We start from the raw sequence: 19893 nt of genomic DNA, 5'->3' as shown, positions 1-19893 counted from the left end.
TCGCTCTGTCGCAATGCATTTAAATCTCCTTAAAATTTGCGTTTTTGTCACCTATCAAACATGCGCACTGCAAAGCAGCCGACAGAAAGCAGATTAATGCGTTTACATGCCACGCAAAATCGTTGTAAGAGGCAAAAAACTACCTGTCCCAACCGGTTTATGCTTACGCCGTTTATGACCTTACTCCGATAAAAGAAAACGGGTTACCGCGTTTACATGACCATGTTCATTGTCAGCTTATTAGGCATAATCGGCTTAAAAACGTGCATGTAAACGCACCCAATGTTGGCAGATCAGTATTATAGTTTATAGAATTAAGCAAGACCTAATGCATTAATTTTATTTGTATATTTAGTTGAATAACTTAGATCATCATTTTAGTGTCCCCAACTGAGCAAGCCAAGCCATAGGCAACAGGGGCAAGGAACCAAAACTCCATTAGGGCATTCTTATGATGTAATGAGTACATCAGGTGTTATGGGAAGTGTTCCCGGTTCTGGCAAGTGTTCCCGGTTCTGGCTGACCTAGTTAATGCAGCCATCATTTAACTGATTTGAATAATAGAAATTGATAATGCCCTATGTGTATGCCATAGTAAAGCTGTCAGCGTGAATCAGACAGGATCACACAGCACTAGTGGATAGACTCACAGGGCAGCATCAGGCCTTGCAGTCTTCCTGCTTGGCAGATAAAGCAAGCTGCCAGGGAAGCTCTGCTTGCAGGACAAAAACTAGAGACACAGGAAATCAGACAGAACCAAATGGTAGTACTAACGGTTAGCAAAACAAGACTGACAGCACAAGTAGGCATCACGTATAACAAACCAGAAACACATGAGGGAAAGCGCACACATTATAAAGGGAGCAGAAAACATGAGGAACAGGTGAATGCACTCAGACAAATATGGAGCAGAGAACATGAGGAAAGGATGTGCACACCCAGACAAGGTAGAGATGAGTACAGAATTATTGGAATAGACAAGAACTAAACAAGGGGGCTTGGTAACTGGAAACAAGGAGGCAGGACACAAGAGCACATGGCAAACAGAAATCAAGACAGAGCCATGTGTTTAAGCACAACAAACAAAGACACATTAAACAATGACAAAACAGACAGAGCGGTCAGAGGTGAACCCTGACATAACTGAGAGACTACATGGAAAAATAGTTTAAAATAAATGGTGATGATTTAAAGGATGAAGTTTCCCTTGTACTTTAACACTAGAAGTCCCAGAGATTTGTAGCCCTCCTTTAGCCAAGTGGATGCTAACTGGCTAGTCTTTTGGCTATCATTAGCATCAATTCATGTGTAAATATGGTCATTACCTGAGCAATCTGCAGGGGGGTTGGGGGTGTGTGTGTGAATGGTTGCTAGTGGCTTGTTTGTATGTGTGGGGGAGGGAGGGCTGCTAAAAGCAGAGAACTTGATTGACCATGTCTCACATGGACATGGGTAGAAATGTTACCACGGGCAATTTCTTCACATCGCTGTCACTTGCGCATAAACGTATTAGCCGGAAAACCACCATCCTCGGCACAGTCAACAAGATTTCCCGGGAAACCCCTCTATCCGCTAGACATACAGATCGCAATGAATTCACCACTCAGGTATGTTGCAGGTCTTTTGTGGTTCTATGTTTGTGTTTCTAAATTTTAGAATCAACACCGCCAAGTGTTTCATTGTGTGTAAAAGTGCTATGAAAATAACAATATCTTATTTATTAGGTGTTCCCTATATCGAGGGAACTTCGCACTGCGTCGAAACGAAGAAATTGGGGATACTCCCTAAGCATGAACGCGTCTGAAGTATGAATGAAACTAGTCCAATCTTTATTGGTCCTACGTCATGACGTAGATGTGACGGCATACCCGGAAGCTATAAAGGGGAGCCCGGCGCATTGTAGCGTCAGTTATCGCTCTACAGCAATAACGCTCTGTGTGTGTGTTTGAAGCACTGTCTGTCTATTTATTGTTGTCTGTCCCATATATCAAAAAGAAAAGAAAAGAGACCTAGAAACATATATATAAAATAAATATGTCGAACACTGAGTTTAAGAGGTGCGTGCATCCGTGTCCCCGCTACATCTCGGGAGCGGACACGCACTCTATGTGTTCAGTGCCTGGGCATTCAGCATGCTCAGGTGGCTCTCGAGGGAGCCGCCTGCAGTCATTGTGAGCTGCTGACGCTCAGGGTACTAAGGTCTCGGTTGGCGGTCTTTGACGAGGCCGGCCAACCACGCGAGCCCCGCCCCTCTCGCAAGCTATCTGTCACCCGAATCGGCATCGTCCCTAAAAGCCCCGGTACTGCCCACCAAGCCATGCAGGGACACATCGGCGTTGGTGGGCAGGGCATATATGGCGGCGGGTCGGGCTGGTAGCTCTCTGCACACGTTGTCTATCTTGCAGGCGTACCAGGCCGACCTTCTCAAAGAGCTAGACGAGGGAGAAGGTCCCTCTCCTGAGGACATTTTAGAACTTAGGAAGGCTGCTGATCTGTCTCTCCGCGTCACCAAGGAGACGGCCCGTACCATCGGCTTCAAGGCTTCTGGTGGGTGTATAGACTCGTAGGAGTGAGTAAAAGTATACGGGTGCTGAGCTTGTGGAAGATCCAGCAAAAATCAGGGCTTTGAATTGGATCCAGACAGCGAGTGGTAGAAAATGCAGAGAGATGAAGAGAGGTGTGACATGAGCCATTTTGGGCTCATTGAATACAAGGCGTGCCGCAGCATTCTGGATCATTTGCAGCGGTTTGATTGCACAAGATGGAAGTCCAGCCAGAAGCGCATTGCAATAGTCAAGTCTAGAAATGACCAGGGCTTGGACAAGAAGCTGTGTTGCATGCTCCGTAAGGAACGGTCTGATTTTCCTGATGTTGTGCAATGCAAACCTGCATGACTGGGCTGAGATGTGGTCTTTGAAGGACAGCTGGTCATCAAAGATTACTCCAAGATTTCTGACCGACTTTGAAGGGGTAATCAATAATGAACCTAGCTGGATAGTAAAATTATGTTGTATGAAATGGTTGGTTTCTTTATTGGTTTCTCTGGTTGGTTTCTTTATTTTATTTTGTACTATTTTTATCAATAAATCTCAGCAACAAAGGAAAAAAAAACATGTGTGTTGATTTCTCCCTAAGATGGCTCCCTAAGATTCAAGTTTCCTTGAAGTGGCTCAGCATGGCCCCACATTGTTTACATAACAAAAGCAACTGTTCACAGGTGATTAAGGATATTAGTCTAAAGCCTTACAGCCCATCGGCTGTCCTGCGGGTTTTATAGGTAGAAAAGCCAAATGGCTGCTCTCTGGGACTTCTAGTGTTAAACCTATAGTCCTGGATGTTGATTAAGAAAATGTATATGACTCTCCACATACTAACCGGTTACATAAACCAACTGCATATATAATTCACTCATTCACTCCAAAACATTCAGTGATCTGCTAGTAATACTTCACCCATCTGACTCTAAAGTTAATTGTAATGCCAGCCGTGTAGGAGTAACTGTTTGTCCTATGCTGTCTAGATGTCTCTTTTAAAATTGTCCTGTCTTGCCATCAGCTAGATTATATAACACCCATACACACACATAAACACTCATGTCTGTGACCTACATCTTGCTGCCTGCATGCTTATGTGTGTGTTCTTATACTTCTCTCCCTTCCCGCCAGAGGCGCAGGAATCATAATACGCTGCTGTTGTCATGGCCTAGATTGACCCTTTCCCTCTAGTTTGCTTTCCTCTCCTCTTTCATCTTTTGTACTACGTGAAAGTAAACACAGCTCAGTCTTTTTCTGTTTTTTAACCTTTTTGTATGATGCATCTACCTTTACAGGCGGATTAGTCAGTCATGACATTGTATACGTGTGTGTGTGTGTGTGTGTGTGTGTGTGTGTGTGTGTGTGTGTGTGTGTGTGTGTGTGCGCGCATGTGTGCTTTTGTAGGTAAATAAAGATTGGCAGTGCCCACCCACAAGGGCTGTCTGCCAACCCAAGGGATTGTTAGTGCATTCTGTATGGTTGCTGGGATTGTTGTGTTGTGTTATATGTTGTGTGTTGTCTCATCTCATGTTGTCTTGTCTCGTGTTGTGTTGACTCGTGTCATCTCGTGTTGTGTTGCGTCTTCTCGCTTTGTCTCATCTCGCGTTGTCGTCTTGTCACATGTCTCGACAATGCTCGACAGCCCGGGGCCAATTGGGACAGTGCTGCATGGCCACAAAAGTTTATCAGTTGTGTGTGTTTTTAAGCTTTGCCAATTTAAACATTCAAGCGCAAGAAGATTCAATTACATTTACATTTATTTGTATAGTGCTTTTCACATTACGTATTAATTTTCTGTGAAGGAGTTTGAGTCGTCTCTTCACAGGTGATGGTAATCTGAAGTCTCCATAAGAGGCTGGGTTCAAACTGGAGCTGAGGGACTCTCTAGTTACCTCGGGATGGGCATCCCGAGATAAAACAGAACATTGAATGCATACTCTACCTGACCTGTAAAAAGTGAAGTATACTTTAAGTGAAGTGACTGTAGCTGCTGTTTAAAACATTGAGCAAATCAAATCGTGTGCAATGATATAACTGGAGTACTAGATTCTGAGATACATTATGTGAATGCTTGGGTAAAGAGATGTCTTTAATCTAGATTTAAACTGGGAGAGTGAGTCTGAGTCTTGCACAATATCAGGAAGGCTGTTTCAGAGTTTAGGAGTCAAAAATGTAAATGTTCTTCCTCCTTTAGTGGACTTAGATATCCTAGGGTGCTACCAGAATCCTAAGTTTTGTGATCTTAAAGAGCTTGATGGATTGTTAAGGGGTAGCAGTTCAGTTAAATATACGGGAGCTAAACCATTTAGGGCCTCGGGGTCAGTAGCAGTACTTAATAATTGATAAAAAAACGTAATAGGTATCCAGTTTAGAGATGATTAAAATTGTGTTATATAAACACTTCTGTCTAATATAACACCCAGGTCTTTAACTGTAGTGAAGATGCGAAGGAAAACTCAGTTTGGTACTCCCATGCTGTGTGAGAAGTTTTGTTTGTGCACGCATCTGAAGCATGCGGCCAGATAGTCGTGTCATTAGTCATATGTCAATGGCTCAAGCCTCTGATACTAGCTCTAAAATAATGTTTTAAAATTAGTAACAGAGCCTTGGGACGAGAAGCGTAAGAAATAAGTCCTACAAAAAATAAATCCAATTTATTTTTTGCATTCCCATTGTGGCCACATTACCTCCTCAGGTGTGCGATATTTTCAATTCAATGGCCTGTCATCAATTTTTTCTTTCTTATATGACTGATATTAAAATAAACATAACACCAGTTTTAATAGATTATCTGCAGCTGAATTGTGCATTTGGTAAATGTAGAAACATTTTTGTTTATTTTTTTATATAAAATATATTACAGGATTCAAACCAAACACGCCTGCCATGTAAAGCAGGAGGCTTACCACCAGGGCCACTGAAGTTCTTGTTAAAAACAACTTTCATACCAAGAAATATGATTTTAAGCTGATGGGAAAATGCCTCCACCACAATTCTCAGTGTTTTATCTGGTTTGATGTCAGGTGACTGCTTTGGAGGACACTAGTGTATACTAGGAAGGATGTGTTTTTTGTGTTTTTTTTCCTTTTGTGTAATTTCTCAGAATCTTCCTTAGTTTTTTTTTTTTACTTTTTCTAACAGGCTAAAACGGTTAAGTAGTGCTTTTATAACTCTGTTGGAGCAATTTTACACAGATCTGTAGCATTAGAAGAACACTTTCAATTTTAGCCAAGGTTTTCCATAATACATAGTATAGTATTAGCCATAGTCATAACATGCTTTTTCCCTTGACTCTTAGTCTTTAATGTTGTCACTAGCCACCAAACTAAGTTGCAAATATATTAATTTGTTTCAAACAGTTCAGAACAGAGCACTTTTATAAAAAATCTGTAAATGTAAAAAAGTCACCGATTGACTGATTTGTAAAGTGAACAACAAAGTAAAACATTACATATTACATAGAAAAAGTTGTAGCTCTATTATTTTGCATTTACAGGAGAAATCCTGCAAAAAAACAAAAAAACCAAACACACTATAAAATATCATCCTTGTCCAATACCTGTGCTATTTCTCTCCAGAAGTTACGACTGTGCTTATTAACACGAGTGTCTTTTGTTATTGCATCTCCAGAAGTTTGGTGTTGTTGTTCCATTTCCATTACTTTTTTGTTTATAAAACAGTGGGTCTGAACAGTGTTGTGACCTTGTGGGCAAAAAAAGGAAAACACTGGCTTGCACAGTTATTACTTGATGTGCATTGAATGCATACGCTACCTGGCCTGTAAAAAGTAAAGTATACTTTAAGTGAAGTGGCTGTACATTAAGCTGGGATTGAAGAAAGTGCTTTTTAGGGCCAGAGCAGCGATGGTGTGAGGACCCTATTGTAATTGCTCAGCCTATTGTTATTCTTCTCCCAAATGAACCACATTTTTAAAGGCCTAAACATGTTCGAAAACACTGTGCACACACTTCAGAAGTGGTGAAAATGTACATCTGATATGGGTTTCAGAATTAGGTAAAATGGCTCAATTGCGCCACCTACAACATTTCAACAAAGTGCCCCTCCCACTACGTTTCACGTACAGGTATGAAATTCGGTAGACACATGTAACAGCCCGATACCTATAAAAATGTCTCCTGGTACGAAATCTGAAAACCAACAGGAAGTGCAATATTTTGAGTTTTCTTTGCAAAATTGTAGCAAATTTTGCCATTTCCAGATGTCGTACTTTAACAATCTCCTCCTAGATTTAATCAGATCAACATCATATTTGGTCAGTCTAATCTAAAAGTTAAATTGCAAAGATCTAGAGTTTCCCTGGAGGGCGTGTCCTTGACAGCCTGACAAATTTCATTGTTTTGCCATGAAACACTAAGTTGTTGTAAATCAGCATACAATGTCCGATCTGCCACAAACTTCACATGTTTGATAAGAGTCCATGCCTGAAGACATTTACATGCCAATATTTAGTTAGACATAGCGCCACCTGCTGGCAACAGGAAATGGCATGCTTTACACTGTAATTCGCTCCCAGAAACGAATTTAAATATGCCATGAAGTACCAAATATGCTAGAAATATAATAAATCATGCAGCACTTGGTTAAGTGCTAATTTATGCGATTAACGCCATGAAACAGGAAGTTGTTGTAACTCAGGCATACAATGTCTGATCTGCCCTAAACTTCAGGTTTGATAATAGTCCTGACCTGAAGACATCTCCATGGCAATATTCAGTCACAGTCAAAGTGTGGCACATCAAAATGGCGTTGCTGTATTTCTCCAATATTTACCTGCTTAAATGCCTCTTGCTCACTATTCTCTGTTTTCCTGAGGCGAGGGCTCTTTCATCGCTCCTTGCAGCTTTAATTATACTTTTAATTAGTTCATAAAGTCAATTAATAAAGTCTTCTATGAAATTACCATTGAACACCTTGGTAATGTGACTCCTTCCTTGATTTTGCTGTGTGGAAGGATTATTTGGCCTTGCTGTTGTACTGCATTCCTGTCTACTGTTATTCAAGTTTTGCAAAAGCAAAATGGTAAACCCAGTAGCCTCAGTTATCCCAAGAGAATTAATGGTTTTTAGAGGGCTGTTTTTACATCTAAAAACACTAGTCTACTTCCTAAATCTTGAATTTGAACGCCTGGGGCCTCTCAATAGGGAACTGAACGTGAGCAGTAGGCATGACATGCACGGTTGGCAGAACTTGGCACTGGGCACCAAAGTGCAGGGATTCCCGTAACTCTGTGTGTGTGCTGAAGGAGGGGGGTTACAGTAGTGACATCTGGTCAACCCAAGGCCCTGCACAGGAAAACCACTGCGTCTGGAGAGTGGAAGCTGTGGGGTAAGGGGTAAGGGGAAGGAACGTTGACTGGTGGTTGGAGGGGCAATGGTTTCTTGACTGATAACAGGGGAGATAAGCTCTATTTATGGAATCAAAGTAGAGCTCTTAAGTGCCCACACCTGGATCTGACCACCAGAATCATTATTTCTGTTCAAAAATATGTGAATTAACTCTTATCTCTTTCTCTTTCCCTTTAGGTACGTTGTCATGGGGAACCTCCTCAAAGTTTTGACATGCACAGACCTTGAACAAGAGCCCAACTTCTTCCTTGATTTTGAAAGTGAGATATTTCTCCCCTTTCTATCAACTGTCTTTAAGTTACTATCCGTAAATAACTCCACTTTTGAAAGCTTCCTTAAAAACATTTACTTTGGTATCTCATGTGTCCTTGTTGTTATATTTGGGCACTTTGTCATCAACTTTGCCATCAAGATGTGTAGGTCATCACCCGGTCACCATATAAAAAAATGCCAGTTCCCCTTGGATGTGATACTATCTTGAACTCCTTTCCCTTGGAGACTAGTTCATGAACCAAGCACAATCTGCTACCATCTCATTTGTTAGTACCCAAAAACTCTCTTCAAAGCAAAGGAAGGTGAATGAACCAAAGAAAAGAAGACAGTGGAAAACAAGAGTTTCCTGGCTTTTATTGCCCTTGCCCACAGAACATTTCCACCCTTCAGTGTTTGTTTCCATTTTTAGTCACAGTAGCTGTATCTTGGAAGAAATACAGGGGGCGATATGGAGTCGCCTCAGAATCATCGGCTCATTCGTGGGTCATTAGACGGACACCTATAAGAGCATGGGTTATGTAACACTGATAAATATGATGGGAGTGCAAAGAGACTCCCAGACAGTATCAAAACCCGAACATATAATCTGAAATATCATTGCACTGTTAATGTGTGGCATCTGAATGCTTGGTGAAAAAGGAGGTGGTCCTTAATTTCTTCAAATTGCACTTGAAGCCAGCTGTAGTTAAAAGCTGCCAATGTGTCATTGAGTTTTCTCTTTAGATGTGGCCCTGAAGTTTCCACCATTTAAAATTCCACACTTTGCCCTTTAAACATATTAAACTGGCTTTAGCTGTGGTGGTTTGACTTAAATACTCTTTAAGACCCCAGCGAGGCTTAACTCACCCCAAAATTTGAGCACATTTATATATATATATATATATATATATATATATATATATATATATATATATAATAAATAGCGTATGGATTCGCGTATAATCCATATATATATATATATATATATATATATATATATATATATATATATATATATATATATATATATATATAATAAACCGCGTATGGATTCGCGTATAATCCATATATATATATATATATATATCACAAAATGAATTGTTCAGCAGAATGAAGTATGCATCTCCTAACAAACACTTTAACAAGCTGACAGTGATGTCACATTTGGACTGTGTATATGCAAAGTTCATGTTCCGAGTTCAAACTATATGAGTGTACTTATAGGCAAATTTCAGATGCTGTTTTTGCAACTTTGAAGAGCACTGCAGGATGGAGACGTAGGGCTGTCGCGGTTAAGACATTTATTATGGGTGGATCAATAGCGAGATATGCGGTATTACCGCAGTGTTGTTGTTTTTTTACAAACCCAATTTATCCTGATTTTACTGCATAAAAAGCAATAACTGACAGAGAGACACATTTTAAAACAGTTGTTTATTGTAAAATGCAAAACAGCAACAAGAAAATGCCTTTTCCCATTAAAAAATTTAAGAAATCAAAGAATTCTAAAGTAGCATATCACATGAAAACAAAGTGTAAGCATTTGTAAAAATACAGATAACAAAATATTAGGCTACTTAAAAGTTAACAATAGTGATTTTTCATGTCATTGTTTCGCGCTAGGAAAACCAACATATTACCTTATGTGTTATACACATGTATTTGCGCATGACTTTTAACAGCAACGGAAATCTAGATTGATTATCACACCACCGGGACAGTGGATTCGCGTTGGAATCGATGAACTCCTCATGCAGATAGCGCGTGAGCTTATCTGCTCGCACTCTCTTGGGTATGGGCGCTGATGCGGAGGTTGTGCATGACTTCAGTAGGCTAGGTCTCCAAGAGTCTTTTTCTTTTCTGCAGGTGGCATCACCACTTGCCCTTCGTCTTCAAGCACTGGCAGTGGCGGTCTGTTCGTTCTCCACTCCCACCATCTCTTCGATGAGAGTGGCTTTTGTCTCTATTGATATGATTGCCCCTATAGGCTATCGATCTACTAATTAGCCTACCAAAATAAATTATAGGCTATACATTTTATATTTTTACTAAACAAAAAATACATTAAAATTATCCCGACTGCAAAATAATGCATATTCTTTAAATGTGCACAGACAGATATGGACGTTAAATTGAGCTGTTAAATTTAGCCTAAACATGTTTTTTTCTTCAATATATCTTTTCTTTTAAAATCATTTTCGTTTTTAAAATATTTATTTTAAACAAAAAATCTATTTAAATCAGCAACTGACAAGTATGTGACAGTTTTTATTGTTTAATTTAACGGGCGACGTGACATTAGGTTTTGGGATGAGCGCCTTAGCCTGATGTGGTCATACTCAATTCTATTCAGAATATGAGTCTGAAAACGCTCCATTGGGCTGTTATTATGGGGCGTGTTTCAACCGAACCAGGAAAGACATAATTTAGATAGACCTACAACCAATCAAAGCAACGAAGCGACGCATTGTCAAATGTCAACAGACAGAGCTCAACTACTGTGTTGCCAAGTCCGTGTTTTTTTCCGCTGTTGTTTTATATGTCCAAGGGTTGAAGCGACTATTATGTGATATATAGACCCATGAGTGCGAATTTTAGAAAAATAACACACATTTTACCCCTAAACGCCATTTCCCCCCCGGAGACCCCCCCGAGAAGCTATTGTTTAGGGCTAGTAGTTGGCGGATTTTGTTGTAAAAACTTGGCAACCCTGTCACGCGCACACGCTGGAATAAACGATCTTTGCCGGTGTTGAAAAAAAATAAAAGAATTTATTGATATACAGAGTACTTACCCAACATGATCATCATCTTTGAGAAAAATTATGAAGGTGAATGCATATACAAACAAGCTCTCCGTTTAGGATTCGAGTAAATATAATCCAAGCCCCTTTGATGACGTGCATGATTACGTTACTGTTTATCATCTGTCCGTCATCGTCTAAAGCCCGCCCTGATGATTTCATTGGTCCGAACAGTTTCTGTTCGGGGATAATTAGTCCTCTATGGAGCGATGCCAGACCGAATTGCCCGACCTAAAAATGTTGTGGGCGGGGCTAAGTTCGGCTGGCATCCAGGCTACGAGCGCCTGCCATCGTTTCAGTAACTTCAGTGATGGAGTTCGGCCTATTCAAAATAAACAAAACACAGTGATAACAGTTCGCGGGAAAATGACAGTCATAACACTCTTGTAACATTATTAATTTATTTAACATTAAATGCACAGTGATTAATTGTAAAACAAGGCCACAGCCACAAAAAAAAAAAAAAAACTGAAAACTGCGGTTGCTTTCCTTCCTCTGCGGTTGGCTTGTCAATAGCCCGGTATAGTGCAGTTATCGCGACAGCCCTATGGTGGAGACGCTACTTGTGTCATTCCAAACGTTTGTGAGAAGCAAATTACTTAATGAAGGGTCTGTTTGAGTGTACTTGTTTTAGGCAATCCAAACATGCTCAAGCACGTTTGACACCCTAAGTCTAGATCACTTAACTAGTGTGATCGCTTTGTACCGTGCCCAGGCCAGCTTCAAGAGGTGGGCTTGGTCAATGGGCAGGGATCGTTTTATTTCGCAATACACATGCAGTGTGAACGGTAACTACCCTGGAACAGCTACTACTTGTGTGTGTGTGTGTGCAGGTTACTGTCAGCATTACATTGCATTACAACAAGCGCCTTCTGTTACTACTTGGATAGTACACCTTTTAATTGACTTGAGTATATTTAGACAGGTCTGGTTCTCACCTTATTGACGAACAGGAATTGTAATTTGCAAGCAAGGCTGCAAATTCCTCCCTCAATGTCAACTGCCTCTGAAATAAAATAATGCGTTTAGCATGATTTAAGTGAAAACCGCTTCACTACATAAATTATAAATAAATCTATTTATTCAATCCATTAGCAAGATTGCAGTTTTTGTTTTCTTCAAAACAAATTATTTTATTTTTTTTAATCCGTTTGTTTCTTGTGCTTACCCAAGGCTGCATTTATTTGATCAAAACTACAGAAATATTTTTGGATATTGTTACAATTTAAAATAAGTTTTCTAATTTAATATCTTTCAGAATGTTTAAAAAGCAGCCGTTTTTTAACATTATACATGTCTTTTGTTGTCAGTTAAGTCCTTGCTCAATACAAAAAGTATGAATTTCTTTTAAAATAAAAAATAATAAAATCTTACAGTCTCCCTTAGACTTTTAAATGCTAGTCAATGTCTATGATATACCAAATGTTACAGTTATACCCTTCTTCCGTCAGAGTACTTTCTATTCAGAGTCAATAAGGCACAGTGATAGTGGAATTTTCCCATAGTATCAACACCCTTAACAGGGTTAAATCTAGTGCACAAAGTGTCACTAAGTAATCCGTTTTCTTTGTTCTTTCCTTCCATTTAATCTTGCCTCATTCTCGAAGGTATAACGCTCTGATTCCTGTTCATGTGTTGCATACATACAGTATGTTCGCTCTTAATGTGTCAGACACTGACGAAATGTGACCTTGAAAGACCTTTTGATTTAAAGACCTTGAAGTCCATTTAATTTAGTCCCCCCTCCTTCTCTTTCTCTCTCTCTGCCTCCAGATGCCCAGCCAACAGAAGCAGAGCGGGAAACGTGGGAAGAAGTGGATGTGGTCCTAAAGGATGCACTGGGAATACTTGACGAACTACAGGCGTATAAAGGCGCGGGCCAAGAGATACGGGAGGTACACAAGAGATCTGTTTGACTCATATTATGTATGCACATACATACAGCTGTTCATGCAAAATTGTCTCTTTATATAAATAAATTCACACAAAATGAGTTGAGGGAACAAATCAGTGTCAGTGGCTTTAAAACGTCTCATCTTGTGTGTGCAATATTTGAAATTCTCTGCTCTGCACAATCACGCCTCGGGATGAGTGAGTGTCAGTGTGATTGATACTCTTGTTGCCACGGATACTGTTGCTATACAGATACAGTTGCCAAGGGCTGGCGTCTTCTGCAGAATGACAGCGAATGTTTTCTTTTATTTCTTTTTTCTAATTTCGCTCAAAAGAACACGGTGCATTCCTTTTATGTCAGCACACTCAGTAATTACTGTAATGAGCCACATGTATTTGGAATTAAAGAGCAGACTGAGGTAGAGAGGGGAAAGCATTGACTAGATGTTCTGCCCAGTGTCTTAATGAAAAACATAATAAAATGTGTATTTGGGTTTGACATCATCTACATCCTCAAATTGCCACCCTCAAGAGCACATCAGTTAAAAGCCTCATCCCACGTATACTAATCTCATACTGCCATAAAAATAATATGTTCCGTTTAGACTTGTGGAAACTTTATTTATATGTCGCCAGATGTTGTATTATTGTGATGTTGTTTGCTTCTTTCAGGCAATCCAGAACCCTAATGACGAGGCATTACAAGACCAGGCGTGGGCTGCTGTGGTGCCACTAGTAGGCAAACTGAAGAAGTTCTATGAATTTTCGCAGAGATTAGGTATAATAGCCTATTTTTCTTAGTAGTTATTAGGGGTGTAACAATACACTCCTGTCACGATTCGATACAAACATGATATTGAACTCACGATACTATCATGATATTTTAAAGGGATAGTTCACTTTAAAATGAAAATTCTGTCATCCTTTACTCATCCTCAAGTTGTTTCAAACCTGCATGAATTTCTTTCTTCAGCTGAACACAAGGGAAGATATTTTGAAGAATGTCAGTAACCAAACAGTTAACTGGAGCCATTGACTTCCCAGGCGGATCTCACGAAAATGCGTATAAATAGTACGAGTGTGCAATGTTGTGGAATGTATAACTCATTTTGGCGTGTCAATACCTCGCTGTTTTTCGCGTGCATATGATACGCACGTGCATATGGCGTATTATACATAAAGTGCATATAATATGCACGCAAAAAGCAGCGTATCATAAGCACGCCAAAATGAGTTTTGCCTTATACATTCCATGACATTGCACACTCGTACTATTCATACGCATACGCATTTACATGTGATCGGGTTGGACTTCCATAGTATTTTGTTCCTACTATGGAAGTCAATGGCTCCAGTTAACTGTTTGGTTGCTGACATTCTTCAAAAATCTTCTCTTGTGTTCAGCGGAAGAAAGAAATTCATACAGGTTTGAAACAACTTGAGGGTGAGTAAAGGATGACAAAATTTTCATTTTAAAGTAAACTATCCCTTTAAGCCAAAATATATTTTTATTTTATTACTATTATCAGGACCCACAAATATTTCCCCATTGCATTATTATACATTATAGTCAACATAACGTATAGTAGTTTATTGTAATGTCACTGAACTACATAAACGTAATTTTTCTCCTCACACAGTACTCGCACTTTCAAGCCATGCACACACAAACTCTCCCGGTGCTCACTTCTCCTTTATTAACCCTCTGAGCCATGCCACGAGTACATTTATGATGAAAGGATGCACTTTTTTGAGCTTCAAACTCATGAGCCCCATTCACTGCCAATATACAGCTTGAAAACATCAGGATATTTATTTAATATAACTCTGATTGTGTTCATCAAAAAGAAGAAAGTCATAGACCTGGGATGGCTTGAGGGTGATGAACTCATGGGCTAATTTTAATTTTAAAGTGAACTTATTCTTTAACCCAAACAGATATTTGAACAAAATGTCCAGGCTGCTCTTTGGTAAATGGGGATAGAGTCACAAAAATGTCAAGAAAGCACCATAAGTACTTTTGAAATAGTCTTTATTTGCCTGCATACAAAAAGCAGCGTAAACATTTAGTCTTTTGTTGTGTTCTGTAGAAGAAAGCAGCTTATACAGATGCCATTATTTTGGGTGGAAATATGGCCTTACAGTAATTTTTCTGATGCAAAATTATAGATTGATATGATATCTATAATGTGGATTAAAAATAATGATGCTGATAAAAACATTTGATGTCCTTTTTTGTAGGGCTACACAATGTGGCTAAAAGTTTGCCGTTGTATATCATTATATAAAGTAGTAATAATAATTATAACAACAGTAAAAATAATAATCAGTCATAATAATAATCATAACTGCACTACGTCATTTCGTGATTTATGTTTTTTTGATTAATTACGCTGCCCTACATACAGTTTTGTCATTTGTAGGTGAACTGTGTTTTTTTTCAGTGTGCTTAAGAGCCATTGGCACTTTCTGTGTCAGCAAGTTTTCAGAGCTGTAAACATCCTACAAATTAAATACTCACTAGCACTGTGTGCAAACACATTAACACCTGAGCTGCCCCTGGGAAGTACAACAGCTGGTCTTTTCCTAATCGCGCACAAAACACAATGGTTAGGTTAACACTCTAGCTGACTGATGGTCTTAAACGCAATAAACGTTACAAACCTCCCACTGAAAAATAATTATGATTTTTAAGGTTTCAGATCACATGGCTTCCTTAGCTTTAGCTTTTTTTGCCAATCAAAACACCGGAATGTTATCAACTTAAGATCAAGTGGGTTGGTGGTCTTGCCCTGAAGCCCCGTCAAGCCCTGGCCTTTAAATCCATGTAACGGCTTTTGAACCAGTGGTCAATGAGCGCAGCCCCTCGACAAACGTCTGCTATAGGTTACATAACTTGCTGAACTGGGTCATCTTGCTTTCCCGCACTTTCCGCTCCAGAACACTAAACACTTCTTTTGGCGCAACCACTCATGCCTGATATGCTTTGCTAAACTGCACTGATCACTTGGCATATATTTTTTCTCATATGACGATATGTATATATGTATATGTGTGGGCGTATGTGTATATATATATATATATATATATATATATATATATATATATATATATATATATATATATATATATATATATATATATATATATATATATATATATATATAATATATTTATGTTAAAAAGTTAACTATAAGAATTAAATATAATCTACATATTAAATTTTTTTTTTTTTTTTTTTTTTTTTTATTGACATACAGACATACAAACCACAATAGTGCAGTAATTGAAAATCGAGTAATTACATAATTCTAGAAGTGAAATAAAAGTGTGTTAATGTATAAGGTGTGTGTGGGTGAGTGTAGGTGTGGGTGTGTATTCAAAAGCAAAATTACACATTTATTATTTATTATATTATCACTACCACTTATCATCATCATACCATCATCATCATCATTGTAATAATCAGTGTCCCTTTTTTTTTTTTTTTTTTTTTTTTTTTTTCTATGTAATATTTATCATTTTGTTTTTGAATAATCTAATACTGGAAATTTTTACTGAAAAAATCTGTTTTATTTATTTATTTGGTACAAAGTAAACTGGTCCATCTCAAACTACTCCATTCCTCAGTGTATAGCTATCATTTTAACATTGCCCACGTATCTCACTTCTTCTCTTTTGCTTTCCTGTGATGTGATGAGATGTGACATGTATTCCCCTGCCCCACCCTTCCATTCCTTTCATCTGCCATCCTTGTCCTCACACTCCATTCTCAGCATGCGCTCTTAAAAGCCGCTCGTGTCTAGCTCTGTTTTGACTGGGAGGAGAATAGTGTGCTTCCATGGCCATTTTTAATCAGCTCCTCTGCCCTGCCAAGCTGACTAAAGCAGATGGAGGTCATTACCGTACGGCAAATCTGCTCAATTTACTCTACACACTGCTGCCGCTTCACCAGCCTATCTCTCTCTCTCTCTCTCTCTCTCTCTCTCTCTCTCTCTCTCTCTCTCTCTCTCTCTCTCTCTCTCTCTCTCTCTCTCTCTCTCTCTCTCTCTCTCTCTCTCTCTCTCTCTCTCTCTCTCTCTCTCTCTCTCTCTCTCTTTCTCCTCTCTCTCTCTCTCTCTCTCTCTCTCTCTCTCTCTCTCTCTCTCTCTCTCTCTCTCTCTCTCTCTCTCTCTCTCTCTGACTGTACAGGCTTGACTATGTAAAACTTTATATCATGAAATCTCTTGGTTTCTCAAGGCCATGTGAGAAAAAAATGTATTTATTGACAAAGCTACACTCTGTCTAACTTCAGACAGGAATGATTGCTGCAGTTTCCAAAGGATCCAATAAAAATAAAGCTGAAAGCCCAATATTGTGTGAACTTAGAGCTGACTTAACCTGAATGCTCACTTGTTCATCAGCTGTTGTTGATGCATGGATTTAAAGCTTTTTTCCTTCCTTTGCTTTCTTTAAGGATGCAGTATGACTTGCTTTAGCAATTTCGTAATACTCGCAACAGCAAAACATTAATCATTCCAAAGGCACCTCTGTTTGGTTTTGTTTATATGTATATTTTAAGACATATAATTGAGATCAGGATTTAAAAGTAGTTGGACCTTGGGTTGACGTGGCCAGCTGAGATCATAGCATACCTCAACCATAAACTTGTTTATGGCTGCTGGACTGACTCTTATGTAATGTAATTGCTCTAACATGCTGCTGTGTACTGTATTTCCTCAATAAAGTAATGGAGAGAATGAGAATGGGAATTATGGTTTAAGAACAGCCTCTTAAGTAATTGAGGCATCTTCTGGTTCTCAGAACATCACCTTGTATTAGTGGAGAACATCTAGAAACTTCAGATTAGTCTCTTATGTAAAAGCATGCCTTTAGTGTGGTCTAGAGTATGTGTGTACATCTGAAAAAATAGTTAGCATTATACAACCTTTATTGCTTTATTAGGTTATGTACACTATATTGCCAAAAGTCTTGGGACGCCTGCCTTTATTGGCACATGAACTTTAATGACATCCCATTCTTAATATGTAGAATTTAATATGTACTTGTCCCTCCCTTTGCTGCTATAACAGCTTCAACTCATCTTGGAAGGCTTTCCACAAGGTTTAGGAGTGTGTTTATGTAAATTTTTGACTATTCTTTAAGAAGTGCATTGCATCAAGAAGGCCTGGCTCACAATCTCTGCTCTAATTCATCCTAAAGGTGTTCTATCGGGGCTCTACACACTGTTCTTGAACTAATCTGAAGGCCACACAAAGTTTGGAGAAAACCCAGTTACTGTTGTTCCCAATTGCTTCCACTTTGCTATAATACCACTAACAGTTGACTGTGGAATATTTAGTTGTGAGGAAATTTCATAAATGGACTTCCAGTTTTCCCCATTTACATGCAAACCAGTAAACTGACAACCGCGTTTTGACTGAACATCTGCTTCTGCTGCATAAGAGGAGAACACATCTTTACAATTTTCTGGGTCTTAAAAAAGTCTGCGTTTGTGATATCCTTATTTCATGCAAAAGGCTAGCTCGCTCTGTTTGCATGCATTTAAATCTTCTCTAAGTTTGTGTTTTTGTCACCTATCACATGTGCACTTCAATAAGCCGACAGAAAGTGAGTTAATGTGTTTACATGCCGTGCAAAATCGTGGTAAGAGGCAAAAATCTATCTGTCCCGACCGGTTTATGCTTAAGCCGTTTATGGCTTTACTCCGATAAAAGAAAACGGGTTACAGCGATTACATGAACACGTTCGTTGTCGGTTTATTAGGCATAATCGTCTTAAGAACGTGCATGTAAACGCACTCATTCTTTCACAAATGTTGGTAGAAGCAGTCTGCATACATAGGTGATTGATGTTATACATCTGTGGCCATGGAAGTGATTGGCACACCTGAACTCAATGATTTGGAGAGGTGTCCCAATACTTTTGGCAATATAGTATATGATACCAGATGTTGTTTGTTGCCAAAGTTGATTCTTGTTGCTGGTCTGCAGGCAGTATAAAATCAATATGGCAGCATGTCCCATACATTCTTAGCATGTTTTTTATCAGTTTTACCATTTAGTAAACCTGAATATTGTATACAACCATATATATTTTATTCAGGGGTGTTTGAATATGAAAGTTTAGTTTCAAAACCGAAATATATTATTATATTGTTCAGATTTCAGAGTCAGGTTGTTTGCCAATCATAAACAGCCATGCTTAGGTTCTAACTACTTGCGGGACTTTATATTTAACACAATATTTTGTATATATATTTTAAAAGATTTCTTTATAAATAATGTATTATTTCAGTAAGCTCCTCAAATGAATCTAATGAATCTTTCCCCTGTGTGACGCTACAGAAGCAGCACTGCACAGTCTGTTGAGGGCACTCACTAGTGAGACTTACGATGACCCCACACAGCATCTGGAGAGAGAGCAGGCTCTCGCCAAACAGTTCGCTGAGATCCTACACTTCACACTGCGCTTTGATGAGCTCAAGGTGAGGACCATACCTCAATAAATATTTTGTTGTTTACTGAATGGCATTTTTCCCCCCAAGCATTGCATAATATAAGTAGTTTTGACTGAATCAGCCATTGAATCCATTTTCATTTTAAATTCTTGTTCATTTAAATGTTTATTCAACATTAAATGTGCACTGTTCTAACAGCGGCCAAAAAGAGTATCTAAATTTGGCATGAACCTACATTTCCAGCAGTCTGGAATTAAATGTGGCTTATAGAAATCAAAAATATTGCGCCTTTTAGATTGCACAACAGCAAGAATTATTAAAGCCAAACCAAAAACACTTTAGGTATGGGCGAAATGTAATGGAAAACTCTCCCAAATAATATCTTATTGGAATCCTGAATCTGTGCTGGTGCTATATTTTCTTTTTAATACTTACGTAAACCCTGGTTTTGTATATAGTTAAGTGGTTTCTCATATTTAAAAAAATAATCACAAAAAATGTGCACCAAGACTAGACAGCTGACGCAATACAGGTCAAAAGTCAGCTGGGCAACACAAACCCTATCGAGAACATGTTTAAGTCATA

General features: G+C 38.8%; 1 protein-coding gene across 1 annotated transcript in view; it reads left to right on the top strand.

The window, feature by feature from the left end:
* The window catches only part of fam49bb (family with sequence similarity 49 member Bb), a 127685-nt gene that overhangs the window by 92209 nt on the left and 15583 nt on the right, over positions 1–19893 (top strand). The window contains exons 3-6 of the mRNA XM_067435034.1: positions 8078–8160; positions 12729–12850; positions 13521–13626; positions 19196–19335. Of these exons, the coding sequence (XP_067291135.1) occupies positions 8088–8160; positions 12729–12850; positions 13521–13626; positions 19196–19335 (441 nt within the window). The 5' untranslated portion in view covers positions 8078–8087. The remainder of the gene's footprint in view (positions 1–8077; positions 8161–12728; positions 12851–13520; positions 13627–19195; positions 19336–19893) is intronic.

Source organism: Pseudorasbora parva, chromosome 24, assembly GCF_024679245.1.
Source record: "Pseudorasbora parva isolate DD20220531a chromosome 24, ASM2467924v1, whole genome shotgun sequence".
NCBI lineage: Eukaryota > Metazoa > Chordata > Actinopteri > Cypriniformes > Gobionidae > Pseudorasbora > Pseudorasbora parva.
This window is presented reverse-complemented; position numbering and strand designations above follow the sequence as displayed.